Below are 27,997 nucleotides of genomic sequence, written 5' to 3'. Positions count from 1 at the left end.
GCACTTCCGGGTCGAGGAGCGCGCGGCGGCGGTGGTGGCTGTGGCGGTGGTGGCGGCGGCGGAGGCGGCGGCGGCGTTGGGGCCTAGTCGTGCTTCTCGCTCGGGCGGCGGCTGCGGCAGTGGCGGCGAGCGCCCGGTAGCGGCCGGCGGGGCGCGAGGTTCCGGGTACGTGCTGGGCCGCAGCTTCCCTGGTGTCTGTTGCGCCACGGCCGGAGGGCCGACCCGGGCGCCTCGCGCTTTGTCTGCGGCCTGCCCAGCGGTGCGAGGCCTGCGCCGCACTGGCCGCGGGCTGGCGGGCGGCGGTGACCGCCTGCGGGCGCAGGAGGCGTCGCGCAGAGGCTGGGAGGCCCCGGGCTTGCAGGCGGGTTTCCGGGGGGGCGCCTTCCTAGAGCGAAGTGTGACCTTTTGCTAACTCGTTTCCAGCTCCTGGTCGTCTTTGCTTTCATTGGTTTCGCCTGTGTTTCGACAGGCCCGTTTGGTTGACGGGATGGTTTCCCGTTCTTTAACCCACGTAGTCTTCACAGCAGTCTCTCGGGACTAGGTATTGGCCTTCTTGTTTTACTTACATAGATTGGAGCCCAGAGAGGTTAAGTAACTTGCCAACGTCACACAGTTCCTGAGTGCGGAGCCAGGGCCCTGTGTTAACTAACCCTAGCCCTGATTCCTGGCCCATGCTTTTTTTTTTTTTTTTTTGTAATAACAAGGATTGTTTTACATTCTTGTCAACTTTCGCGTTTATATACTTATCTTGCTTCTGCAGCAGCAAGATGGTAGTCGGCCTGTGAGCCACATTTTGGCCAGTGGTCACTTGGACAGAACCTGAGGCTGAAGTGAGGTTTGACTTGGGACTTAGCACACCTTCCCACTCCCTGGACCACTCGGTATTTTTTCTTAGGAGAAGAATGTTGAGTCAGAATGACAACAGCTGGTTCCTTTTTTTGCACCAGGCTGGTGGCAAGGCCGTGACAGGGCCATCCTGGCTTTGGTTCTCTTAGCAGCCTCCCAGCATGGACTCTTGGTGTCTGTCTCAACCCTGCCAAGACCTTGCTGGGCCCTAGCTTTTTGACTTCTGTTGCAGTTTACAGTTTCGAGGTCTTGTAGCCTCTGTGGCATGCGATGAATGAAAATTGAGAGTTGGCCCCGTGTGAGACGTTGGACCGGGCAGGCTTGCTCAGGGCCTGGTGATGGGCAGTCAGGTTCTGGTCCTGGCACAGCTGCCAGTGACCACACCGGGAGGTCTTTTGGTTCCTTAGTGATGGTTGGGATCGCAGGTGCTTTGAGTCCCTGAATTTGAAAAGAGGGAAATACTCTTTGTGGTTTAAGTGTTTCCCCTAGTTCCCTTAAATCTGAAGGCTGAGCAGGAGCTCCACAGAGCGCTGCCGGTGCTGCCGAAGGTGGCCAGCGGCCGGGAGGCTGTGGGCTTGCCTGCAGAAAAGGCTTCCTGGCCGTTGGTCTGGGACATATGAGCAGAGGTGGAGATGGTGGGTCTGGGCAGGCGTGTCTGAGCTGGGGCTGCCGGTGGGGCCAGTAGGTGCTAAGCCAGGGTCCCATTCGCCCAGTGTTCTGAGTGCAGGGTTCCTTACAGAGGAAGGGGGGGCCGGGGGTTGCTAACGGTGGTCTCTTCCTTTGTGGTCGCACAGCGCTTGCTCTGGAAAGCACCTTCAGAGGCTAGCCGGCTCTTCTCCCTGGGTGCTGCCAGAAGTTACTGCGTGTGATGATAAAGGAAGGGAGGGCTGTCGGGAGGCCTGGAGGTGCTCCTCGAAGCTGTGACGGAGAAGCACGGGGCTCTCGGGACTGATCCCCACAGGTGCAGGGACACGGGGAGTCAGTCATCCTGATTCCGGAGTTGGTGTCTCAGGCAAGCCAGACCCCATCGAGGCCGCACTGACCTCTTACAGCTCTCTGAGCCAGGCCCTGCCACTGCCCCTGGCAGGCAGGCCTAGGTCTCAGTCACCAAGGGAGAGGCCAGGGGTTATTTGTTTGTGCTTTTGACCTTTTGCGTGTGAACTGTCCCTAGCTGTGCTCTGTTGTCTCCTTGGGGGGGTTACATTTTCTGATTTTTTTCCCTGGTAGGTTCCTGGGTGTGAGTATTTACCTCTCTCATAGGCTGTGCTTCTCCAGGGCAGGACCCGTGCTGCACACAGTAGGGGCAGGGTAAGTATGAGAGCAGGTGTCCCAGAATGACAGCTATAGCCAGAGGATAATAGGTCTTCTTACCTGCAATGGGCTGCAGCCATCATGCTCAGGGGAAAGGTGTCATCCCTTTGGACGGACAGCGGCACCATCTCGTCGGATGGTCTGTGCGTCTCCAGCAGAAGACGTGGTCACGACGTGGGTACAGCACAGGGAAGGTCCCTGCTGTGTTGATGACTCACCAAGAAGTGGGGTGCAGACCCTTAAGTTGAGTAGGACTGTTGCTGATTTTCTTAACCTTACGATGTTAGGTAGAAGAAAGGTGGTGGCTTTCAGGGGTTAAAAATTTCAGTTGACTACTTCCAAGTAGAAGCATCATATGGCAGTTGGCAGTTTCATGACATTAACATGCCCTCACTATTTTAGAAAACATTGTCCCAGAATTGGGCTTCGTGTGGGAAGTGAGGCATTCCGGGGTCTGAACCTGGCCTCAGCCCCATCAGGGGATCATTCTTTGGGAGCATCTGTACGGTGGTGGTAGTGACGGCCCCTCTCCTTGTTTCTGTGATGCATGTGAAATACACAGTGTGTGGCCCACAGCCCACGGGAGAGAAGCCTGCATGTGGGATCCAGGAATGAGAGCCTTTGCTGGCTTCTGGGCACGCTGCTGTCAGCCTTACCCCCTGCCCCTGGTTCTTGCTTTGCCCCTCTGCCTTCCGGTCTCTCCTGTGACCCCTTTCCTTTGACCATGCAGACGGGACGTGGTCGGAAGCACACTGTGCCACCTGGATGGGGGCGGTGTTTCCTCACTGTGTGTCATTGAGGTGTTTCCTCTCGGGGTCACTTGGGAAGTGAGTAGCACTGATGGAAAAAACCCTTATTTGGAGACCAAAGTCAGAGGCCCTGGTGTGGGAGGGTAATTGTGTCCCACTATGTCTGTGAGATCATTGGTCTAGATCTTCTGTGTTATCCTGGCAGTGGCCTTGCAGAGTAGGCAGGACAGGCATCCCCACTTGGAGATCAGGAGCCCAAGAGCAGGTGGACATGGCAGCCAAGAGGCAGAACCTGGCCTCTGCTCCTTGTGGCCCCATGCTGCTCCGGGCAGTCAGGTGACTTGGCGGTACCCTGTGGATGCACTAGGGCGAGGTCAGAGGAACCTCAGCTGGTACCTGTGGCCTCCCAGCCATAGTCAGGCGCGCGGAGCCTGGGCTGGCCAGCCAGGGCTGAGAGGGAGGTGCCAGGGGAGTGCAGGGAGAGGGCCCTGCTTGGCACCGGGGCCTTCTGGTGACCATCCCCCACTGAAAGCGCTGCTTTGCCTCAGCTTGTGATAAGCCATTTCCTTCAAGCCTGGCCTCGGGGGTACCTGGGGAGTGTTGAGGTGTGGTAGGTGCCTGACTGAACAAGAAGGTGGCCAGTCTGAGGCTCAGTTAGGTTCGTTATAAATCGGGATCTGACTTTGAACGTGGCTCTGTAGATAGGAGCCAGTCTTTTTTGTGTGTATGCACAGTTTTGAGCGTATCATATCTCCTGTGCTACGGGTGGACACGTGTCACCAGGACGTGACGTGTAGAGAGTGACTGTCGCTCTCTCGGCAGGGAGCTTTACGTAAAGCTTGGGACAGAGGGGAATTACTTGACCCTGGTTTCTTTCAGAGCTGAACTCCAATGTGCAGCAATGGATGACGACAGCCTGGATGAGCTTGTGGACCGAAGCCCGGGGCCCGATGGCCGCCCGAGACTCCGTCCTGCCGCCCTGACCAGCGATACTGGTGAGCCGCCCTCCCGCCTCTCCACACGGAGCTGGGGAGCAAGCGTTCATGCCTTGCTCTTCAAGTGCACAAGCGGCACATTGTTTGGTGTTTATTTTTAGTGCAATCAATACAGATGTAAATCGAGCAAAAGATGCTGCTTTTCCCTCCCCACGTCCCCATGCGGCCCCACCCCCCCCATCCCTGGGGGCAGCGCTGGGCGCCCTGGGGGCAGGTGTCCTCTGAACACCTCTGTGCATCTTCCAACCTGCCTCGGCCGTGACGCTGCCCCCCGGGGCTGTGTTTACCTGTCCGTGTAGAAGAAAGCAGCGATGCCCACAGCGGGGGCTCTGAGGACGACACGTGCGGTGAGCACAGTGACGGCGAGGACGAGGAGGGGGACCTGGAAGACGGACCTGGTGAGGACGCTGACGTTCGAGCGGCCCTTGTGTCCCCTCCCTCGTGACAGGGATTGCTGTTATAAAATGGCCTTGTTGAAGTTGCTGTCTTAACCGTGCTGGCCACCTGGGGCTGTGAACCCTGGGAGTGAAACTCCCTAGCACGCGGCCTTGTCTGGCAGTCCCCTGCAGCGGGTCTCGTCTTCAGCTGGGAAGCTGGCTCGCTTTGATGTAGTTGGGCTGATGGCACAGTGGATAGGTCTCTTCCCTGGTGGCGGCAGGAGGTTAAAATGCCTGAGAACAGGGAGCAGTGCGAAGGGCGTTGCCAGGGAGAGCGCAGCCGGACTGGACCTGCGGGCAGAGCGGTCCCCCAGCCCCTGCTGCAGGGCAGGGGTAGCATGAGCTGAGGTTTGCCGGGACCTAGGACCACCTGACCAGGGAGCCACCTGACCCCAGGGACCACCTGGGCAGGATGGCGGTGCCTCCTGTGGCTCTTTCTCTCGCTCTTGATGGAACCCCTGAGAGAACTGGTAGATGCACGGAATGACTTTATTAAGAAATTCCCAGGCTGTTTACATTGCTTGATGTTTGTGCTTCTGAACTCCTGCGCAGGGAGCTTTGCTTTAAGGGGAGATAGTGCCGCCTGAGGACCTCGCGGCACCTCCTTCCCTGGCCTTCCCGGGCACCCTGGCTGGTACGTGTCCTGCGGGGTCCCCAGGCTGGACTGCCCTGTCCCAGCCCCTCAGAGGGAGGCACGCTCAGCCCCTTCCCCACATGGCACTGGGCTTTGGAAGCTTGGCTTGCGGCTGCTTTCCTTCTGACAACAGCCGTCCACTCAGGACGTGTGTGGTCCTGAAGCATCTGCCTAGTCTTTTCATTACAGTCCTTGGACTCCTGTGTTTATGAACGTTAGACTGTTCCAGAAAGGTAACCCCTCGTGTGGGACAGTGCTTGTGAAGGAAGAGCATTGACACAGCACATCAATGTGAGTTTGCTACCGCGCGTGTGTTTGGTGACATATTCTTCCAGAGTTATTTGACTTCTGTGCAGGCACGTGAAGTTCTGTGCTGAGTTTGCAGGTCACGTTGTGGCTCTTCGCTTGTTTCTGCAGATGGGCTTGGGGCTTGGGCACAGGCATGTGGCCTTGACCGGGCTGGAGGCAGAGGACATCAGATCTTTGTCACTTCATCCCTCGAGCAGAGGTTTGAGGCTCTACTGGAGGCCAGAGGATGGGGGCTGCAGGCTGGAGGGTGAGCGGGAGCCCAGCCGGGTCTCTCTGCCCGAGCTAACTGCCTAGCAGCAGAGACAACGGTGTAAAGGAACAGTTAGGTCAGGTGATAGATGCCAAGAGTGTGTTTACGGGGATGTCATGGGAATGGGGAGGCCTCGGCTCCTGTGGGCCCAGGCTGGTGAGGAGAAGCTTCCAGAAAGACACATCTAAGCTGTGATCTGAAGGGCAGGAGGGTTAGCCGGGTAATGGGGGACATGGGCTGGCGGGGAGTGCTGTGCAGGGACAGCTGGCACAGAGCCCAGTGCCCAGCAGGCCCACGGGTGGTGAGGAGGTGCCTGGTGGTGGGCAGGCACCTGGAGGCCACGGCCATAGCTGATGGGCAGTAAAACTCCACCAGACACCCCTAGTTTTCCACGCTGGTCTGTGAAACTCACGGGCAAGGAGCGTATCTCTGTGGCTGGTGAGAACTTAAGAGGTCTCAAAGGTAGTGTCTTCAAAGGGAGTTTATCTGCATCCTTACAGCCCTGGTATCTGCCACGTCCCCCTTCCCTCGGCAGCTCTTTCTACTCATCTTTTTGCTTTTCCTGCACTAGTGTTGATTTCCTGAAAGTCACTTGCTTGTGTCGCTGTTTGCTCAGTTTTCAACTTTAGATACGTGTTATCTGTTCAAGTCTTAGGATGAAACATGAGGACTTGGGACTCTGACCCGCTGCCTCAGCCCGCTCTCCAGGCGGTGCACACGCGTCCTGGTCTGCTCAGCTCGCAGCCCCTCCCTGCTCGGCCTCATCTCTGTTCACTCCCAGCTCTTTCCAGTGTGGCCCTGCCCTCCTCGTGTGAGCTGTGCCCTCACCTGTGCTGGGTTCCCAGGCGTGCCGTGCCGCCAGCTGCCACGCCAGGCTGGCACCCATGTCTGCACCTCCCTTGGCCTGGTCCTTCATCTGGTTGGGGCCTGGTCCGGCAGCCCCTGAGACGGGGTGGGGAGGCGGGTGGCCCAGGGTCTTGGCACCTGCCTGTGTCTTTAGCCGCCTCTCCGTTGGTGGTCGCTGCCCCTCAGACACTTGAAAGGCGTTCTCCGTGGGTGGGACACGGCAGAGGGGTCAGGTGGCCCTCAGACGGCTCGGTCTCTGCCTTCCCTTCAGTTCCTGAGCCTTGTGGAATTCCAGAGGAAGAACCAGACCCTCCGGCCTCCACCTGCTGCTGCCCCCTTGCCCTTAGCCAGGCAGGAAGCTGAGCAAAGTCATGCTCCAAAATTTGGTGGACACCAGTTTTGTTAGTTTTCTCTTGGTTTGTAACAGATTGTCACGAACACAGCAGCTGAGACCACGTGCTCAGTGTCTCAGTGGTTCCATGGGTCTGTGGTCCAGACACCGGTGGCCGGTCCTCTGCTTGGGTCTCACCCGACTGACATCAAGGGGTCACAGGGCTGCCGTCCCCATCTGAGGCTCATGGTGCTCCCCAAGGTCACGGCTTGTCGGCAGATTTCAGATCCCTGCGGGCATGGGGCTCCGGTCCTGTCTCTGGCCGGCTGCCAGGGGAGGCCCTCATCACTCAGCTCCTGGGAGCCACCCCTCAGTGCACAGGCCGCAACGTTCTACAACCAGCCAGAGAAAAGTGCTTTTAAAGAGCTCATTTGGTTTTGTTCTAGTTTCCCTTTGCCCTGCGACAGCAGGGTCTCGGGGGCGTGTAAGAACCCTGCCTGCCACACCCCTAGCCTGCTTCTCCTGTCCTTGTGAAGTAGTGCGTTATTTCAGTGGAGTTCAGCGGGGAGAGAAAACTAATGCACATGTTGATTCTGCCTTGGTGAACTGAAAGTGTCTCCTTCCTTTTCTGCTGGCCTAACCCCAGCCTCAGAAGCTTTCAGAAATTGATCAGGACTGTTGTGGCCAGCTTGCTGGGTTAGGAATTTATGCTCTCTAATCCCCGAAGCGAGAAAAATGAAAGACCTGTAGGAGAGGCCTTCCCTGAGGGCCGTGGCTCACTGACACTGTTTTGGGAAGGGTGTTGACGGCACATGGCGCCCTCTGGAGGCCGCTGCGCTGAGCCGAGAGGCGGGCTGGCCCCTGGAGGCCGCCTGCCTCATGAGGGTTCTGATTCGGCTCCAAGTTGGGGGGGTGGGGCTGGTGTCCCCCCAGCTTGGAAGCAGCTTCGGGTTAAAATGCCCGGTGACATCTGTCCTGGTTGGGGCTGCAGGAGCGGGTCTGTCCCTTGTGTGTGGGATTCAGGACCCTGCTCACCCGAGTGTGGCTGCGGCCTGCATGCCTCCTGTACTCCGGGTTTGTGGACTTGTAACATTGCCTCTTTGTCAAGGTTCCGAGGATTCCGAAGAAGACGGCGACGACGTGGACACGTTAGCGGCAGCAGCAGCTACTCGGGGGGCACTGGAAGCCAGCGGTGCATTTAACTCTGACGATGATTCGGAGAGCTGCCCGATCTGTCTTAATGCTTTCAGGGACCAGGCTGTGGGGACACCTGAGAACTGTGCCCACTACTTCTGCCTCGATTGCATCGTGGAGTGGTCCAAGGTGCGTGGCTTCTCTTCGGGCACTTCCTCCCTTCGGGCTGGCCTCTCTGTGTGTGTGACCCAGCCCGTGGCCGGCCTCTCAAGGGTCTGGGTCTCTGCTCTACAGCAGGAGTTGGAGCCCCGGGTGGCGTCCGAGCTTGATCTCTGCTTCGTTCGAGCTCTAGGCCCTCGGGGTGCCCGGTGAAGCTCACTGTGGGGTGATATGCTCGTGGAGCGCTGGATCGGGAGGGTTGTTTATGGGCCATTGCCTCTCGGGGACCAGAAATCCTGAGTGGCCCAGGGACAGCCTGCGCAGGCCGAGTTGGCCAGTGCTCACGTGCTGAGAGGTCATCTCATAGACCCAGGAAAGCCTGAGTCATGTGACCAGCAGTAAAAGCACATGGGGTTCACCAGATGGTGCAGTGTTGCAGGGTGAGCTTTAGAAGCACTGCCCCGTCCCTACTTTCTGAACTTTGTGAAAACCTCAAAGAAGTAATGAGTCCAAGGATGCGTGGCCCACAGCCCCGTGCCCTTCACCGTCCTCGAGGACCAGCGGCCCTGCCTGCTTCTTTTCTATTCCCACCCTCACCAACTCGGACCCCGGGAAGGCGGCAGGTCTCGCCGCACCGCGCCTGCCCTTACCCAGCGAGGGTGACAGTAACGGCATCGCCTCAAGCGCCCAGCCTCTTCTCCTCTGCCCCCTGCTTGCTGGCCAGTAACCCAGCTGTCCCACCCACCCCTTGCCCTCCTCTTGTCTTAGCACTGACTGGCCCTCCAAGAGAGCCACTCCACATGGCAGGGATTTGATTTCTGTCTCTTTTCTTCACCGCTGTATCCCTAGCCACCTAGCACAGGGCCTAGCCTACACAGACATTCTGTAAATTAGATTTTTAATGTAAGAGGATGTCTTGATTTCTAAATGAAATTATTTTCAGATGGTATTAATAGTGAAAGTGATTCTATAAGGTTGCAGTATGATTTTTCTTTCTTACAGAATGCCAATTCCTGTCCAGTTGATCGAACTATATTTAAATGTATTTGTATTCGAGCTCAATTTGGCGGTAAAATCTTGAAGAAGGTAAGTGTAGGCGCCCCCTTTTGTGTATTACATTGGTCCCCATCTCATGGGAAAACATGCCTTCAAAAGGCAAGTTGCTTTCCTGAAGTATTGGTTACGTGTGTTTTAGAAATCGACTAAAAGGCCGTTTGCGGCCATGAACGTGAAACCTGGTGCTGGAGGTGGTGCTGTGTGCCCGGCCAGCCTGGGCTCTTCATGGGAGCGGTTTCCCAGGCTTCCTCCTCTCCACTCCCACACACCTTTTCTGCATCTCCGAGCTTCTCTCCTCTTGAGCCACGGCAGCCACAGCAGGCAGGGAAGGTCAGGGTGTGGACCCCAGACCTGGGAGAGGGGCCAGCTCTCTCGGACCAGACTTCGGAAGGCGCACGGCAGGAGCATGAGGGCTGGGGACAAGGTGTTTTCCTTGCTCTTAAAAGCGTGCTTTTGCTTACCTGCTGTTTGGGGACTGGGAGGCCTCCCTACGTCGTCTTCTGTTGGGGAGCAGCATTAGAAAGACTCGTTGAGGGAGTTCCCTGGTGGCCTAGTGGTTAGGCTTCCTCGCTTCCACTGCCATGGCCTGGGTTCAGTCCCTGGTCGGGGAAGTTCCTGCAAGCCGCACGGCTCGGCCAAAAAGAAGAAAAAGAAAGACTTGTAGAGACTTGCCTGACATCTTCTCAGCGAGTCTTATAGCCACAGATGTGCCTTTTTATGTGCGGAGCTGGGGATGTGCGAGGACTCCGGCTCTCGGTGAGCGGACTTCTCCTGGAGTCTTTGCCGGGGTCGGCAGCTCCCGTCCCGTCCTGCTGGTGGAGCCTTCTGTGGCCTGCCCCGGGCGCTTTGCTCTTCTGCCCGGAGGTCTCTGGGGAGCGCTGGCAGTTTCCCCGCAGGCAAGCTCTGTTTCCTTGAGTGCCTGCCTCTTGAGTCCTTGGCCCCGAGTGCCTCCTGTGTGGGAAGGGGAGGCGGGCAGAGGGCCCACTTACACGGCAGCAGGTCCAGTTGGAGGAGATCCGAGAGCGGCTCAGACCCAGCACAGAGTCCAGGAGGCCGCGGGAGGGTCCCGAGTCCCTGGCTGGTGCAGGAACAAAGGCAGAGAGCGTGGCTCAGGCGTGTCACCCGTGGGGAAGTGAGCTGCAGAGGCTGTTTCTCGGTGGGACTCGTGGGCAGGAGACCGAGGCAGCCTGTGGAGGTGGCTCGGGCTGGCGGCAGCGATGAGGAATAGCTGTGATCGTCATGGGGCAGCACATGTTTGAGTCTCATTCTTTGGCAGTCACGTTTCTGTGTCTTTGCTTGGTCCTGGGACAGTTCTTGAGGGACGAGAGCCCGGCGCTTCCCGGTTCTCCACCCGCGTGGTCCGTGCAGCGTAGCCCTCATGTTTGGCTGTCTTGCCTGTCACTCTGCTCTGGGGCCCTTCCGTGGGTCAGACTTTTTCTGTTGAATCATTTTTTTTCTCAGGGCTAACTACCCTGAGAGGGTTAGAAAACATAAAAGTCACTGGTGTGTGTTAATTCAGCACCTCTGGGCCCATGGAGCCCGTGCGAATCTGCTTTGGGTCCATTGCAAACCGTGATATAAACGGCTCTGGGATTTGGGTCTCGCTTGCCATGTGCTGAGCACACTGTCCTGTCCCCAGATCCCAGTGGAGAGCGCCAGGCTTGGGGAGGACGAGGATGAAGACCCGACCTTCTGTGGGGTGTGCGGCAGGAGCGACCGCGAGGACCGTCTGCTGCTCTGCGACGGCTGCGACTCTGGGTGAGCCCCTCCCGTCGGGCGCCCTGAGCTCGGCTCAGAGCTGGTCCTGTTGACCTGCTGGAGGGGCCTGCCCAGCCGTGCTTGTGCTCAGAGCCGCCTGCCCCCCGAGGGTCCTCTGAACCCCTGCGTCCTGGGCTCCGCGTGCTTCGTCGTCCCCCCCCATCGCTGTTTATACTCTCCACCTGTTTCCAGACGATATCCTGAGGCCGCTTGCAGAGATGTACCTAATACCTCAGGACGAGGGGGAGAGGCAAGAAATGGGGGTGTGGGCTGGCTGGGCCGGGGGCGGACACGAGCGGGACCCACACTTTGTGCGAGGCCAGGGGCCGGGGCAGCCTCACACGGCAGGACAGCCCGGCTGCCAGCCACCCCTGTGTCCGTGGAGCCCCTTTCGTTGTCATTCCTCAACACCGTTGGGTCCCCTGCTTCTCGTCAGGCCCTTTCCTTGTCCTGGAGCAGCACAAGCCCTGGAGGACGGGCACCTGTGGGGCCTGCGCTTGTCCCAGTGCAGACACTGCCTGGGCTGCCCACCGGGGCCCACTACCTGCCACCTCCCTGCACTGAGACAGCAGGTCACCCTCCCCGGGCCTGGCAGCATCTCCCACCTTCCTCCGAGCCCCGTCCTCGGGGCTCACGCAGCTGAGAATGCGTTCCTCCCTCTCTCGCCGGCCTCAGCCTGCATCCGTGTTCGGTGACGCAGTTGCTTGACCTTGGTGCTCCTTGCCCCTTTGGAGTCCCGGAAGTTGGCCGTGTCTGAGCGGGTCCCCTCTAGCCTGTTGTCGGTCTGGGGCTGGAGGGCAGAAGCGGAGCCTTGGGTGTCCTGCAGACCCGTGTGTCCAGCTCACGGCTCTTGCTGTCACACTCCGTGACTGAGTGGGGACACGGGGCCGCGGGGGTGGCAGCATTCAGAACGCTGCTCGCATTGCAGACTGCACCCTTTTCCCCAGTGATGGTGGCTGCTCGGGGCGTGAGAAGGAAGGGCCTGGGACAGCTGGATGCTGCCTGAGAGCCCACACGTGGTGGGAAGGACAGGCCTGGTACTGGCCGCCACACCCCTCGGCCTGGCCTGGCCTGGCCCTCGTCGCCAGCCTTGCCTTCTTGGCCTGGGTTCCCTGTGCCAGACGAGCCTGTGTGCCTTCCGGTGGCCTTGAGGACGCTGGGGAGCCCTGGCTGAGGCGGTCGGAGCTCTCACTCACAAAGCCTCGATTTTCCCTTAAGCTTTTATCCCTTTATTTTTTTTTCCTTTTTGCCTTGCTGCGTGGCTTGTGGGATCTTAGTTCCCTGACCAGGGATTGAACCCAGGCCCTCAGCAGTGAAAGCACTGAGTCCTAACCACTGGACCGCCAGGGAGTTCCCCCCTTAAGTTTTTAAATGGCGCCTACAGTTCTTTTTTTTTAAAATAGATTTTATTTTTTAGAGCAATTTTAGGTTCATAACAAAATTGAGTGGAACATAGCATGCATTTTTTTTTTAATTGAGGTATAATTGGTTTATAGAGTTATATTAGTTTCAGGTGTACAACACAGTGATTCAAAATTTTTATCGGTTGTGCTCTATTTAAAGTTATTATAAAATATTGGCTCTACTTCGCTGTGCTGTGCAGTGTATCCTTGTACCGTATTATATACAGAGTAGCTTGTATCTCTTAATCCCATACCCCTGTCTTGCTCCCCGACTCCCCTCTCCTGACTGTTAACCACTACTTTGTTCTCTATATCTGTGAGTCTGCTTCTGTTTTGTTATATACGGTGGTTTGTTTCATTTCTACGTTACACATATAAGTGAGAACATAGTGTATTTGTTTTTCTCTTTTGATTTATTTCACTAAGCGTAACACTCTCCAGGTTCATTCATGTTTTTGCAAATGGCAGAATTGCAGTCTTTTTTATGGCTGAGGGTGTGTGTGTGTGTACACCACATCTTCTTTATCCATTTGTCTGTTCATGGGCACTTGGGTTACTTCCATATCTTGGCTTTTGTGAATAATGCTGCTGTGAACATTGGAGTGCATGTATCTTTTTGAATTAGTGTTTTCATTTTCTTAAGTACCCAGGAGTGGAAGTGCTGGATCATATGGTAGTTCTATTTTTAGTTTCTTGAGGAACCTCCATACTGCTCTCCATGGCAGCTGCACCAATTTACAGTCCCACCAACAGTGCAAGAGAGCTCCATTTTCTCCACATCCTCGCCAACATTTGTTATTTGTGGTCTTTTTGATGAAAGCCATTCAGACAGGTGTGACGTGTTGTCTCATTGTGGTTTTGATTTGCATTTCTCTGATGATTAGCAATGTTGAACATCTTTTCATGTGCCTTTTGGCCATCTGTATGTCTTCTTTGGAAAAATGTCTGCTGTCTTCTGCCCATGTTTTAATGACTTTTTTTGAATATTTTTAGTTGTATGAGCTGTTTATATATTTTGGATATTAATCCCTTGTTGGTCATGTCATTTGCAAATATTTTCTTCCATTCAGGAAGTCGTCTTTTCATTTTGTCAGTGTTTCCTTTGCTGTGCAAAAGTTAAGATTTAAAGCTTAATTAGGTCCCATTTGTTTATTTTTTATTTCCTTTGTTTTGAGAGACAGATCCCCAAAAATATTGCTGTGATTTATGTCAAAGAGTGTTCTGGTAGTGTTTTCTTTTAGGAGTTTTATAGTTTCCAGTCTTACGTTTAGGTCTTTAATCCATTTTGAGTTTATTTTTGTATATAGTGTGAGAAAGTGTCCTAATTGCATTCTTTTACATGAAGCTGTCCAGCTTTCCCAGCATCATTTATTGGAGAGACTGTCTTTCTTCAGTTGTGTATTCTTGCCTCCTTTGTTGTAGATTAATTGAGCATGTAAGTGTAGGTTTATTTCTGGGCTCTCTTTTCTGTTTCATTGTTCTGTGTGTTTGTTTTTGAGCCAGTATTGTACTGTTTCGATTACGGTACCTTTGTAGCATAGTCTGAAGTCAGGGAGGGTGATAACCTCCAGCTCAGTTCTTTCTCAGGATTGCCTTGTCTGAGCCTACAATCCTTGATTATGTTAATTCTTTATATCACGTTCTGTTTCAGGGAGTTCTCTGGTGGTCCAGTGGTTAAGACTCCGCATTTCCAATGCCAGGGGGTCAGGTTCAATCCCTAGTCAGGGATCTAAGATCCCACATGCCGCATGGTGTGGCCAAAAAAAAAAATTGTTTCAATTTTAGTAGTTTTAACAGTGACTCTTGGGGATTTTTGCAACTTCATCAAAAATATTTTTTGTTGTAAAGTATATTTATAAACTTATTTTTTTTATGTGCTTGAATTTAACAGATAAAGCAAGTACATAAAAATTGTGATAGATCTAAAACATTAAAACTGATAAAAAATATAGTGATTCGTATGCTTCTGAATATCCTCACTGCTAATATTTGCCATTAGCTAAATTTTCTTACAGTTAAGTCTTTCAACTAAAGTCACAAGTCTCCAAGTCTAAGATCACTCTGTTACTCATTTTTCTTTAATAATGGGAGATGCAACTGAAATTTTTTTTTAATATAAATTTATTTGTTTTTATTTTTGGCTGCGTTGGGTCTTCGTTGCTACGCATGGGTTTTCTCTAGTTGCGGCGAGCGGGGGCTACTCTTCGTTGCAGTGTGCGGGCTTCTCATTGTGGTGGCTTCTCTTGTTGCGGAGCAGGGGCTCTAGGCACGCAGGCTTCAGTAGTTGTGGCATGCGAGCTCAGTAGTTGTGGCACACGGGCTTAGTTGCTCCGCAGCATGTGGGATCTTCCCGGACCAGGGCTCGAACCCATGTCCCCAGCATTGGCAGGCGGATTCTTAACCACTGCGCCACCAGGGAAGCCCTGTTACTCATTTTTAAATGAGTAAATCACAAGCCTGTCTATAGATACATGAATATGCCAGATTCTTTCGCTGTTATATGAAGCAAGGTACAGATTATTTGTGGGGGGTTTTGGCTTGTTTTTTTTTTTTTGGCCGTACTCCGTGGCTTTTGGGATCTTAGTTCCCCGACCAGGGATTGAACCCGGACCTTGGCAGTGAAATCGCCAAGTCCTAACCACTGGACCGCCAGGGAGTTCCCCCATTTGTGTTTCATGTAGCGGTATGTATTCTCGAGGGAGGACCTCTCTGCCGCGTGGCTGTGGCTCTCCCGGTGGGAGGAGGTCATCCTTGTGCGCAAGTGAGCGCTGCAGGCCGGTCCTGCTGGGCGACCATGGGGCTCTCCCGGGTTTGAGCCCTCATCCATCTCCTCCGTGGAGGGACTAGTGGGTGCCGACTGGCCGGGCGGAGTGCCTGTCACCCCCGCCAGCCTCCGCTCCCAGGCCCTGGGGCTTGGTGGCGAGAACAGGATTGAACCACGCTCGATCCTGGGGACACTCTGTTAGAAGCTACCACTCAGTTCTTGGATGTTGTTCCTGAGACCATATCCTGGAGGATCTTCTCAGGCTGAAACCTAGTTGGGGTTCTGGGCACTCCCCGGTCCTTGGTGCCAGCCTGCCGCGTCCCAGGAGGAGCGGCCTCCCGCCGTCCGTCCCTGGGGTGCTCGGGTGAGGTCCAGCCAGGGGGTCGGGGCAAGCTTCGCCCTGTGGGTCTGTCTTGGACCCTCACGCAGGGCAGGGCTGTGAGCGGCACGTGGCTTCGAAGCCGAGTCCAGCCTGGGGTCGGGTGTTCAATGTGGGCTCGGCGCTGGTTTCCACCTGGCTCGGCACCATCTGGGACATTGGGATGGAGTTTGGAGGGTTCCGGCACCGGCGGCCCATGCCAGCGGTGGCTCCTCCCCAACTGCTTCCCTTGAGGACTAGTTAGAAGCAACTGAAAAGCAGATGCTGTTGGGCGGCGCTGCCGTGCACGGTGTTAGTTCCTCGGAGACTGGCCTCCCAGGGGTGGTATGTCCCCCACCCCGCCGCCATCAGGGCCCAGCTGCCGCTCTCTTAGCTCTGTCCTTCCAGGTGGTACGTCCCCCACCCCGCCGCCATCAGGGCCCAGCTGCCGCTCTCTTAGCTCTGTCCTTCCAGGTGGTACGTCCCCTGGGGAGAGTTTGGCAGCCGTCAGGGTCCCCTTGGAGGGTAGAGGTGCCCAGACCTGCGGTGGGGGTCCGTCCACCCAGAATGCCGGTGGGAGAGTGAGAAGACAGGTGTCTGCAGCTCCAAGCGCGCAGGCTTCTGAGCAGGCGGCCTCCCCCGCGGCCTCGGGTGGGGGCATCCAAGTCAGTCCTGGCAGAGCCCACGGTGCCCTCGGTGTCAGGGAGGGGGCGCTGTGTCCCTGGTCAGGACCCCACCCTCATGACCTCACTTAACCTTCGTCACCCCCACAGGCCGTCTCCAGGTGCCGTCGCATTGCGGGGTTAGGGCTTCCACATGTGGACTGGGGGCCACGAGATCCACAGCAGGGTGTGTTGTCAGGAGGCCTGTCATAGGGCTCGCTTGGTTGGGACAGTGAGGCTGGGGACACCGTCTCATTTCCTAGGTACCACATGGAGTGTTTGGACCCCCCTCTCCAGGAGGTGCCAGTGGACGAGTGGTTCTGTCCGGAATGTGCTGCCCCCGGGGCCGTCCCTGCTGCTGGTAACGCGCTGCCCCCCCTCAAGCGGCCCAGACCCTTCCTGTGGGGCTGGCCCCTCGTCCCGGGGAGATCGCGTCCGGCTCTCCAGCAGGGGCGGCTTTTGGTTGCACTCCTTGGGGGGACACGGGCTGGAGACGGGGGGTTGGCTGATGGGGGTCTAGGGGCCCAAGCTCCAGGGAGACACCCCCTGTGCCCCGTTTCCCGGAGCCCTCCTACCAAGGCCAGGGCTCAGCGGAGTGCACGTCAGCCCAGGGTGTTTTCTTCCAAGACGTGGGTCCCGTGAGCGAGGAGGAGGTCTCCCTGCTCTTGGCCGATGTAGTGCCCACCACCAGCCGGCTTCGGCCACACGCGGGGAGGACCCGGGCCATTGCCAGGACACGGCAGAGCGAGAGGGTCCGAGCGACCGTGAACCGGAACCGGATCTCCACAGCCAGGAGAATCCAGGTGGGTGCTGGTGGCCTCGCATCCTGGCCGCGTGCAGGGAACAAAGCCAAGTGGGCCTGAGGCGGCGGCAGCAGTGGAGAGCTGGCCCTGGGGGTGCCGGGCAGTCGGGTCCGGCCAGTGGTCAGTGGCCCGGCCCATGGGTGCATCGTGGAAGCTGTCGGGGGTCCCCTGCCTTGCAGCTGTCACCTGCCAAGGCCATAGTACTGAACTGAGAGGGGCTGAGAGGACTTCGTGGGGAACGTGGTCCCGGGACCCCACCACAGATGCCCACAGTCCCTCCTGGCACCTCCGCCCTCCACTCTGAGGCCCGCGAGCCCTCCTTGTTCTGCATCCTTGCCCGGCCTGCTCTTCGGGAGGCCTTCCCAGACCCCACTTCCCACTGGGCCCTTGGGGAGCCCCCAGCAGCCTGCCTGATGTCTGCTGCTGCCAAGCTGAGGCGTCCAGCCTCCCGGGGGCTCAGGGGGCTCCTTGGGGCTCCCTCGAGGGGCCTGAGGCGGCTCCGGCCCCCCTGACCAGCGCCGTCCCGTGCTGTGCAGCACATCCCGAGGTACCTCATGTCTCCTCTGCTGGACGAGACCATCGAAGCCGTGGCCGCTGGGCTGAGCACAGCTGTGTACCAGCGCCCCGGGCCGCGAGCCCCTGCCCGTCGGAGGAGGAAAGCAGGTAGGCCTGGCTCGGGCTCTGGCTTCCTGTGGTCACTGCCATCCTTGTAGCCTGGTTTCCGCAGACCATCGCACAGAAGACCCTGCAGGCCCAGGGGTCTGGGTCTGGTCCTTCCCTCTGAACCCCCCGGGGTGCTGTTTATGCAGCAGCGCCCTGCATGTGCATCGGGGTGACACAGCCTCCCCGAAGTTGATCGGGAAGAGTCCCCAAGGACCTTGTGGAAGATTCGCGATGTTTTCTCTAAATTGGGCAACACACAGGTGAAGCCCCATGCCTGGCTTTTCTGGGTGGGAACAGCTAAAATGATTAATTCAGTGTCTTCGTTGGTTTTGACGCTGTTCACGTTTTCTAGTCCTTTTCTGTGTTAGTCTCAGTAATTTTGTCCCAGTAAGTTCCATTTTTCTTTGGTAGTCGACATCCCTACCTGGGGAGAAGCTTTCACCCCAGTTTAACATCCTCGGCGATTTCTGGGTCTGTGCTCCATTTATATTCATGGGTTGGAATTCTCCAAAGAAGAGCTTTCCTTTTTCTCCTTGACTATTCATTTAAACCAGTAGATGTGGTTTCCTGTTTCATTCAGTGGGTTGCAATCTGTGGTCTTTTAAAAATCAACATTATTGAGACATACGTTTTCTGTGATGAGCACATCCACTCTGGGCATATGGTTCCCGGTGAGACCAACGAGGCTTCCAGCCGGTGCCCCCACTCCCCAGGCAGCCCCTCCAGGCACCTGCCGTCCTGTCATTGGCGCTAGCCGTGCCATCCTCGGTTCTCACTCGTGAGGTCTTGAGTGTGTACTCTGGTTTGTCGCTCAGCAGAGTGATTTCGGGGCCGGTGTAGTGGGTGTCTGGGGTTAATTTCTCTTCATTGGTGAGGCACACGCCACGGCATGGGCCATCCCAGCTTGTCCACCTGCATGTGCCGGGCATTCGGGTTGGTTCTGTAATAAAGCTGCTGTGAGTATCTTTCCTGCAGGCAGGTGTTTCCGCTGCTCTGGGTCGGTAGAGAGCAGTAGGCTAGTTGGCGCAAACCAGTGAACGTGTGTTGGAGGTGACGCACCCCCTGCGCTCCCGTCAGCAACGTGCGCGTTGTAGCTGCGCCGTGTTCTTGCCCACACTCGTCCTCCCCACCCCCCAGCGGGCGTGTGTGTGTGTCAGGTTCCGCTGCCCTGCGTGGCCCCACCGGGTGCCGAGCGCACGTGTGCTCCCGGAGAGCCCTCGCCCCCGGAGAGCTGAGCACAGAGAAGACACCCGAGGGCTGCCGGTGGGTGGTCCCGGTTCGCATCCCCGTGTAGTGGATGGAGCCAGGAGCTGTACCCCGAGGTCACGCTGATCACTGCCTTGAAGTTCAGGATGAGAGAGGTTTTGCTTCTCGTATTTTCTGTCTGAATCTCCTCTCGTGTCCAGGGTCTCACTTCTCAGTCCCAGCGGTTGCTCCCTTGCATTTCACAGACCCGTCCCAGGATAAGAGCTGGAGGTGCTGCAGCTCCTGGAGAGACAGGCTCACTTCTCCCTTTGTCCCGAGTGGCCCCCACGTTTGGCTGTTACATCTTTGCTGTGAATATTTCACACTTTTTTAAAAAAATTAATTTATTTAATTAATTTGTTGGCTGTGTTGGGTCTTCGTTGCTGTGAACGGGCTTTCTCTAGTTGCGGCGAGCGGAGGCTACTCCTTGTTGCGGTGCGCGGGCTTCTCATTGCGGTGGCTTCTCTTGTTGCGGAGCACGGGCTCTAGGCGCGCGGGCTTCAGTAGTTGTGGCGTGTGGGCTTCAGTGGTTGTGGCTTGCGGGCTCTAGAGTGCAGGCTCAGTAGTTGTGGCACACAGGCTTAGTTGCTCCACGGCATGTGGGATCTTCCCAGACCAGGGCTCGAACCCGGGTCCCCTGCATTGGCAGGCGGATTCTTAACCACTGCACCACCAGAGAAGCCCAGTGTTTCGTACTTTTTACAGACGTAGTCACACTGTGGAAGCGCAGGGAGACAGGAACAGCACCCCGTGACCGTCTTGCCGGGGCCTGGCAACTCCTGGCTGGGGCTGCTTCGTCTCTTTCCACCCCCTCCTCCTCTGTTGTTTTGAAGCAGATCCTCATTTTACCTGTAAGTGTCTCACAGTATGTTTCTGGAAGAGGGAGTCTTTCTTTTGATTTAACCACGAGGCCGTTGTTACACCCAAGGACGTGAGCAATAATTCCGCAGCACGGTGAGATAGCTGGCCGGTGTTGACAGTTCTAATTGTGTCACAAATTGTGATGGAATTAAAAAAAAATAGTTTACTTGAATCTCGAGCCAAAGGAGATCTGTGTTGCGCTAGTGGCTGCCTGTGAAGTGTCTCTGTGTCCTCTTGACTGGGGGTGATGCAGGGTCTCCTGTCCCGGCGCATCCCTCGTGGGCAGGTCTCACCTGCTCCGGCCGGGCAGCTGGAGCCCCGAGGCTGGCTCAGGTGCAGGTGGGCGTTTCGTTGGGTTGGTTGGGTGTTTGCAGGGTTGCTTGGGGTGGGGTTGGGGGTCCTCGCAGCGGGCAGCTCCGCCAGGCTCTCTGTTCACAGTCAGGCAGCCCCGGGGCTCAGGTCTCAGATCCATGAAGTCACGGAGGAGGTGAAGGAGAGGCTTCCTCCTGATGGGCTGCTTCCAGGAGTGCAGTTTCCGTGGACAGCACGGGCTCGCTGGCGCCTCCGTCTGTTTCCTTTGTTGAGCAGTTCTCAGAACCCCCGAGCTGCTTGTAGCATCCTTCAGTGGAGATCAGGTAGGGCTTTTAGCTTCGTCGCGAGGTCGCAGATTCAAGTGTAGCGGAAGTGCTTTAACAGCACACGTCTTCTCGGAACCTGCTGTTTCTGTGCTGGGGTTCCTGAGGGTTCGGGGGTGCTGGAGCATCACAGAACTAGGGCGCCCTGTGGCTGCCATGGCTCGTCCCCAGTCAGCCTGTAGCGCCCCAGGGTGGCTGAGGGGGACGGAACGCTGCTGGGTTTGCAACGTAATCCTCAGGATACGTTTTACTGGACACGTACCGTGAGGTCGTCTGTTTCCAAGCCTCTGGGAGAGTGCTTCTCCAGGGTGAGACCACCAAGTGGATACAGAGCTGGGAGCCACTATTTCCTTTTACTTTTGATTATTAGGGTTTGTGTTTTCTAATTTAATTTTGTTTCATAATTGTGTAAAATAATCTGCCGGTTCTCATAATCAGGTCTACAGATCAAAGTAGGCTCAGACTCGCTCTGTCCTTGCTTTGCGCTGCCTTCCCCCTCCCCTCCTCTGTGGCGAAGTACGTAAAACCCTATAACAAAAAAAAATGAAAAGAGGAAGGCCCCAGGCCGGGATGGACAGTTGTCATCCGCTGGGTCTTGGGGGGGACACGTGGGGTGGGGCGCACAGTGAAGTGCGCGCTATCAATGTGTTCTTTGTAGGAAGACGGAAGAAAGTGTCGGGAAGAAAGAAAACCCAGTCCAGATCGTCTGTGAAGAGCAGGAGCTCGGGGACGAGGTCCAGGAAACGCCAGGGTCGCGTGAAGAAGAGAAAAGGGAAGAAGATAAAGGTAGCGTCGGATGGGGTGGGTAACACTGGGTGAGCTTCAATCCTGTGTGTAGGTAGATAGTGGGAGTCATAGAAGGACCCTTTTCTTCTAATTACTTAGAGGTTCACCGATAAATATGCACGTTTCTGCAGCACGGATTGAAGATAGGGCTGAGACAAGATGTGTTCTGGGTCCCGCAGAGCGGCTCCTGGGACCGCGGGGGGCGCAGGGGGCTGGGCTACAACCCGTCAAGGCGCTTGCTCCCTGGGGTGCCGGCACCCGGTGTGAGCCGGGTGGGGGTGAGGCCCAGGCGGGGTCCTCACGTGTGATGAGTACACGTGACCCTCAGGCTGCAGGGTTGTGGCCACTCGGCCCACTGTTTGGTGCTGCAGATTCATAGTTGGAATGGAGGCTGTAGATTTCAGCCCTGTGGATCAGTGTTTCTCCCTGTGTCCCCTGGGTTCAGAATGAAGCCACAGCTCGTTCCCGCATCGCACGGACGCTGGGCCTCCGCAGGCCAGCCCATGGAGCCTGCATCCCCTCGGTGTACAAGCCTGCAGACCCCTCTCTGGGGCTGATGCGTGCAGACATCGGGGCAGCTTCTCTCTCCCTGTTTGGAGACCCCTATGAGCTGGACCCCTTCGACAGGTGACTGCAGAAGGGGGAGTTGGGGGGGCTCACTCTTTTCCTAGGCCCATGGGCATGTCGCCCCTGGTGGAGGCCTGGCTCACCCTCAGAATTCGCATTTGTGAAATTCCTGCTTCCGAGTTGTTCTCAGAATTCTGTACCTACTCGTCCCCTAATTTGGAGAAAGATCTAACTCGTACACCTGCCCCCCACCCCGTCCCCGCTCAGAGACTCGGGCAGCTGCCGACAGAAAACCGCTGCCTGGGGCCTGGGTTCCTCGTGTTGAGTCACGAGGGCTGCCGTGGGGGCAGTGCTTAGCCCGCCCGCCTGTGCCACGCGCTGCTGAGAGGTTGGGGGGTGGCCCCCTGGGCCTCGACGTGCAGGCTCACCCGTGCCCTTTGGCCTGTGTCCTCCTCCAGCAGTGAAGAGGCATCTGCGAGCCCTGCTTCCCCTCTGAGCGCCAAGAGGAGGATTCTGTCCCGGTCAGCCCTGCGGTCGCACCAGCCCGTGGCCAGGCCCGTCTCCGTGGGGCTGTCCAGGTGTGTCCTGGGGGACAGGACGGTGGGGCGGTGGTGCGGGGTGGGGCCCCAGGCGTGCAAGGGCCGCGGGCTCCGTGTTGGGCTGGTGCTCTGCCACACGGCACCCACAGCCTCTCCTGTGGCCTGTCCTCTGGCTCTTGGGTGAGGAAGTGCTGCGGCCAGTCCCAAGCCAAGGGCGCGGAGACGGGGTGACAGCCCCAGAGGCTGCCTCCGTGTGCCTCGCGCTGCTGCGGAGCCCACAACAGGGAGGGGCCGGGCAGGGAGCCAAGCTTTTTCCCTGTGTGACCCTCCAAAAGAAAGACTTAACCAACTCAACCAGTCGGCGTTGCTCACGAGCTCCTGCCTGTCAGTGAGTGGAGCTGGGGCCAAAGCCTCAGACGACTCCACCCCCCCACCCCATCTTCCTTTAGTCGGAGCTGCCGGGTGGGTCTCACCCCTCCCCTCGGGGCCCCTGCCTGCTGCCTGGGTGTGGAGGCGCCTGGGCGGGAGGGCCGTGACGGCTGGGCCTGCCCCGGGTCTGCCCTGCAGGAGGAGCGCTCCCGCCATGGCACCCCAGCCGGAAGTGGACGCGGACCCCGGCCCTGACCTGCTGGGGAGCATCCTGTCGGGCCAGAGCTTCTTGATGATGAACGGCGCCGACATCGTCATCCACCGCGACGGCTCCCTCAGCGCCAAGAGGGCAGGTGAGGAGCCTCTGCGCACGGCCCGCCATCCCCACCTCTGCGCGCCTGGAGATTAGGACACGCGTTCCTCCAGGGACACGTGTGGTGTGACCCAGCGGCTCTAGGGTTTGCTTCCGAGTGGCGGGTGAGGGTGCTGAGGGACTGAAGATACCTGTCCCATCGCTTTCTGATAACACATCTGTTGGGGGAGTTTCCAGGCAGCCCACAGGCCCTCCTTGCTGTCAGCAGCCGCCGTCTGTTCTCACAGCCCTGGGAACCAGCGTGGAGCCCTCTCCACGGATCTGGGCCCCAGCGGGATTCGGGCCTGGGGGGGGTCTGGCCGTGGAGGGCAGGATAGGCTGCATGGGCGCGGTCAGTGGTAGACTGGGGTGCTACCCTGTTTTCATGTGTCCATCACGGGCTCAGGCCCCTTCTGATCCACAAATAGCGTGAAAATAGTGTGTGCAGCAGAAGGGGCTGGTGGGCAGCAGCAGAGCGAGCCTCCGGCCCCTCCCTGCGCCCAGCGCAGAGCAAGCGGGAGTGGAAACCATGCACCGTTGGGAGGGCGTTCTGAGAAAGGTGGAGCTTTTTAAGGACGGGGGTGGGGACTGATGGCTGTTTGCCTTTTGTCTTTTAGCGCCAGTTTCTTTTCAGCGAAACTCAGTTGGTCCGTCCAGAGGGGCAGAAGGCGCCGGGTCTGGCCCCTGCCTGCAGCCCAGAGGGACTCAGCCAGGAAGCGGGCCAGAGAGCTTGGGGTCCAGCTGTCCAGGCAGGGCTGCCCCGGGCACACCCCCGGCCCCACCCACCCCCGCCCATGTCCCTGCGCTCACGTTGGGGGCAGCTGTGAGACTGGACTCCTTGGTGACCCCTCAGTCAGGCCAGGCTCAGACCTTGTCCAGCGTGAGCAGACCCAGCTTAAAACAAAGTGACGGCCCCCGATTTAATGGCGACAGCAAGCACCCTCCGCCTCTTAGGTCTGCAGCATTGAAGACCTTGAATGGTAGCTCTGTTTCACCTCCCGAGAGCACGGTGCTGGGACAGGCCCCAAGACCAGCTCCCAGGAGGACGGACATCTCCGAGCTCCCCAGGATACCAAAGATCAGGAGAGACGACAGGCGGGTGGGCGAGGTCCCCGCCGGCGGGCAGAGAGTCGAGATTCCCAGCTCCTGCATCAGCCGGCTGACGGGCAGGGGGGGCCCCGGGCAGCCTGGCTGTGGCACCAGGGCGGAGGGTGAGCCCAGCAGCAGGGGTGCTCAGGAGGCCAGCACGCGCTCGGGGGGCGGCCCCCAGCCCCCTGCCCCGCTGGGCCCCTCCCGGGGGAAGGGTGTCGGCGCCACCTTCGAGAGCTTCAGGATCAACATTCCGGGGAACACAGCCCATTCCGGCCGAGTCCTCAGCCCCGGCTTCTGTAACACGTTCCGGCCCGTGGACAGCAAGGCGCAGAGGAGAGCGAGCCCGGCGCCCCTCCTCTCCGTCAGGAAGACGAAGCAGCTCAAGAGCGAGATCTACGACCCCTTCAACCCCACGGGCTCTGACTCCAGCTCAGCCAGCAGCAGCCCCGAGCACCCAGGCTCCGGCCTCCTGCCCTCTGAGATCACGCGCACCATCTCCGTCGACAGCCCCAAGGCCCCCGCGCTGCCGCCCGTACGCTGCGTCACCTCCTACACAGTGCAGACCAGCGTGGGGAAGGAGCCCGAGCCCCCCCAGGGGCCCTGCGGCCTGCCCGAGCTCCAGGGCGAGGAGGAGCCCGCGGCACAGGCACAGAGGCCGTCCCCGCCGGAGCCCTGGGGGGACGAGGACCCGCCACCCCGCAGCTCCTTCTTCGGCTCAGAGGGGCGGACGGTGACTTGTGTGACTGCAGTGGAGCCGGACGCCCCACCCAGTCCGGATGCCCTGCCGGCGACCACCCACAGGGTCGTGGAGCTGCGGTCCCCCACCCGTTCCCGCTCCAGGTCCAGCTCCCGCGGCGGGAAGAAAGCCCAGAGGCCGAGGGCCGCCACCAGGGAGCACCGGAGGGCCCACTCAGGGTCCCGCTCGTCCCGCTCGGGGGACAGGAGCTCGCGGTCCGCGTCGCCAGTGGCAGGTGAGGGCCAGGCCAAGAGGTACCAGCCCAAGGCCCGGGATCGGAGGTCTTCCAGCGACCGCTCCAGCAGCCGCGAGCGCACCAAGCGGAGGAAGGCCAAGGACAAGAGCAGGGAGAGGAGGAGGGGCTCCTGGGGCCGAGGTCGGCGGAGGTCCCGCTCCCGCTCCGGCAGCCCCGGCAGCTCCTCCCACGAGCGTCGCGAGGGCAGGAGGAAGAAGAGGCGGAGATCGGGGTCCCGGTCTCGGGGGAGGGGGTGCTCGCCCCCCAGCAGCCTGGAGAGAGCCCGGAGGCCCAGGCACCCCCGGGAGAGGAGGGAGCGGCCCGACAGGGAGAGTGCCGCGCGGCTCCGAGACAGGCGAGGCTCCCGGGAGAGGAGGCGGCGTAGGTCCAGGTCACCCAGCCCCGAGCACAGGCCCCGGGAGCACCGGCGGCCTCGGTCCCGCGAGAAGCGCCCACGGCCCCGCCCCCACTCCCCGGAGAGGAAGTTGGCCCCGAAAGACGCTTCTCCGGCACCCCTTCCCCAGGGGGAGCCCAGGCTGGACAGGGAGCCCCCGACCAGGCCCCTGGCCTTGGCAGGAACAGATGCCTTGCTGGAGGGGCCCGAGGCCAACAAGCCACCCGCAGAGGTCCCCCCAGTCCTGGAGGTGCCAGCCGAGTACCCCCCCGAGGATCTGGATTATGGTGACTCCGTGGAGGCAGGGCACCTCTTTGAGGACTTTTCAAGTGAAGCCATCTTCGTGCAGCTTGATGACATGAGCTCCCCGCCTTCCCCGGAGAGCACGGACTCCTCCCCAGAGCGAGGCCTCCTGCCCAGGCCCACTGGGCCCCTGGCTGGCCAGCAGCACGACGCTGGCCTGGCCGTGGCCATCATCCGCAGGGAGGTGTCTCGGATCCACGGTGAAGATGTGGCGCAGCCCCTGCCCAGGATGGAGTGCCCTCAAGAGAAGCACTTGCTCCAGCAGGATGCGGCCGAGGCAGCCACAGCTTCCTGCACTCTGGGAGGCCAAGCCATGGGTGGGGGGCCAGCGGGGAAGGAGGAGGGCCCCTCTCAGAACCCCCTGCTGCGGGCTAAGGCGCTGGTGAAGAGAGTCACCTGGGACCTCCAGGAGGTGGAGAGCGGTGCCCCGGCTGAGGACAGAGGCCTGCGTGAGTAGGCGCTTGGGCGGGGTGGGGCAACGGGGCAGGGTACAAGGATGGCTCAGAGCGACCACCACGGAGTCTTCTCCCTGGATGGCTCACGGGCCTCCTTGGTCATGCAGGGAGATGGCTACGGCCTGACCTGTGGTCCTTGCTGCTGGGATGCTTTTCTGGAATTTTCCAGCCAGGAAACAGCCTTCTGGCGTGGCCACAGAGCACCCACCCCCCTGTGTTGGCCCTCAGGGACGTCGCTTCACAGGCTGCAGAAGCCCTGGGAAACCGAGGACGCGGGCCCCGTGGCTGCGTTCCAGCAGGCTCCTTTCTCTGAGCCCCCTCCCCCTGGTTATGTGCTTCCAGAGCCTGGCTTTCCTGATGCTGACCCTTCTCAGGTGGGCGCCTGGGCTGTAGGGATGTGGCCTTGGGCTCAGGCCACGCGAGCTGGGCCGGGTCGGGGCTGAGGGCCTCATGCACCAGCCCCTTTCTGCTGGGGCTTTTAGTGGTTCGGGAGTGGGGGTTGGGAGCGCGTTCCCAGGGGCACTGGGCCACCGAGCTCTACAGAGGCTGAGCGGGCTGTGCTCTCGCCCAGGTACGGAGCCCGAACCTGCCCCCCACCCCGGCTCTGCCTCCGAGCGTCCCACCATACGCACCTGTCAGCCAGCCCGCGGTCCAGTTCCTCTTGCAGGGGAGCCTGCCCCTGATGGGCTGCGGGGTGGCCCAGAGCCCAGCCCCGGTGCCCACCGTCCTGACTGCAGCCTCAGAGCCGGCGGGTCATGCTGCCACCGTGACCACTGCCGCTGCCAACAGCTCCGAGGAGAGGACAGCTGCTCCCAGGCCAGCCTCGGAGAAGGCCAAGAACGAGGAGGTGAGTCCCGCCCCTCCTTCCTCCAGGGACTGGTGCAGGCGGGTGGGTGGGAAGCCAGGGGCCAGTGGTCTCACAAGTGTCCTCCCCCCTAGTACATGAAGAAGCTGCACGTGCAGGAGCGGGCCGTGGAGGAGGTGAAGCTGGCCATCAAGCCCTTCTACCAGAAGAGGGAGGTGACAAAGGACGAGTACAAGGACATTCTGCGCAAGGCCGTGCAGAAGGTGGGCGTGGGGTCCGTGAGCCCAGAGAGAGGGGCTCCGGCCCCGGGGTCGCTTGGCCACATCCTGGCCGCAGCTTCAGGCCAGTTGTAGCCACGCCTCATTGATGCTTGGGGGGTGTAAATGCTGGTGTTTGTGAGGGGCTTACGACTGTGTCCTCGTGATTTTAGTTAAAGAGGCTAAATGACACAAGATGTTTAACCTAGCTCACGGGTAGGAAGTGAGACCCTGAGAGCTGGACATGCCAGCTGATCTCAGTGGGACCCTCAGCAGCCCTTGAGGTGGGCAGAGCAGGCAGGCGCACGTCAGGCTGCCTGCCGTCCCTCACAGTGTGGTCCCCAGGGCCCCATCCCCACCATCCCTGACCATGTGGGTGTGAAGGGACGTCCGGATAACTGTGTCCCCCTTCCCCAGATCTGCCACAGCAAGAGTGGGGAGATCAACCCCGTGAAGGTGGGCAACCTGGTGAAGGCCTACGTGGACAAGTACAGGCACATGCGCAGACACCGGCGGGCCGAGGCCGGTGAGGAGCCGCCTGCCCAGGGTGCCGAGGGCTGAGGCCCGCCCGGGGCCCTTCTGGCTGGAGCAGCCGGAGCAGAGAACTCCGGGCACACCTGCCCTCCCGTTTTCAGGGTTCCTGTGATCGCACGTGGTCTGTGCACCTGTCTTGCTCACAGTTTAAAACTGGACTTTTTTTATATGTATATTATAGAGACACACTGTTCCCATTGTGTTCTAATTTATCAAAAATGGATTATCTTTAGAAATGTCTTGATTGGCTCAGTATACTTGAAAGGCGAAGCGGTGGGGCGGGTGGTGCTTCTCCCACAGGCAGCCATCTGGTCCCAGGATTCCCTTGTCTGCTCTTTGTGTTTTGTAAGTAATTGCTCGGGTT

General features: G+C 58.7%; 1 protein-coding gene across 5 annotated transcripts; it reads left to right on the top strand.

Moving 5' to 3' along the window:
• Nucleotides 1-58: 58 nt before the first annotated feature.
• PHRF1 (PHD and ring finger domains 1) lies at nucleotides 59-27,873 on the top strand. 5 transcript variants are annotated; one of them, XM_068534319.1, is made up of 19 exons: nucleotides 59-165; nucleotides 2,074-2,154; nucleotides 3,786-3,901; nucleotides 4,201-4,299; nucleotides 7,817-8,031; nucleotides 9,004-9,087; nucleotides 10,697-10,815; nucleotides 16,266-16,363; nucleotides 16,630-16,805; nucleotides 17,342-17,468; nucleotides 20,868-20,995; nucleotides 21,441-21,622; nucleotides 22,021-22,140; nucleotides 22,669-22,823; nucleotides 23,440-26,031; nucleotides 26,266-26,411; nucleotides 26,609-26,884; nucleotides 26,977-27,105; nucleotides 27,517-27,873. In XM_068534319.1, exons 3-19 carry the CDS (start codon nucleotides 3,808-3,810, stop codon nucleotides 27,658-27,660), a joined length of 4,884 nt encoding a protein of 1,627 aa, XP_068390420.1. In that variant the 5' UTR covers nucleotides 59-165; nucleotides 2,074-2,154; nucleotides 3,786-3,807; the 3' UTR covers nucleotides 27,661-27,873. The 5 variants fall into 5 exon arrangements, with proteins under 5 accessions (XP_068390420.1, XP_068390417.1, XP_068390416.1 ...); XM_068534316.1 differs by lacking the exon at nucleotides 2,074-2,154 and having other exon boundaries at nucleotides 82-165; nucleotides 22,024-22,140; XM_068534315.1 differs by lacking the exon at nucleotides 2,074-2,154 and having other exon boundaries at nucleotides 82-165.
• Nucleotides 27,874-27,997: the final 124 nt, after the last annotated feature.

This window comes from Eschrichtius robustus, unplaced genomic scaffold, assembly GCF_028021215.1.
Source record: "Eschrichtius robustus isolate mEscRob2 unplaced genomic scaffold, mEscRob2.pri scaffold_281, whole genome shotgun sequence".
NCBI classification, from domain to species: Eukaryota; Metazoa; Chordata; class Mammalia; order Artiodactyla; family Eschrichtiidae; genus Eschrichtius; species Eschrichtius robustus.
The sequence above is the reverse complement of the archived record's forward strand: the minus strand, read 5'-3'. Positions and strand labels throughout refer to the sequence as shown.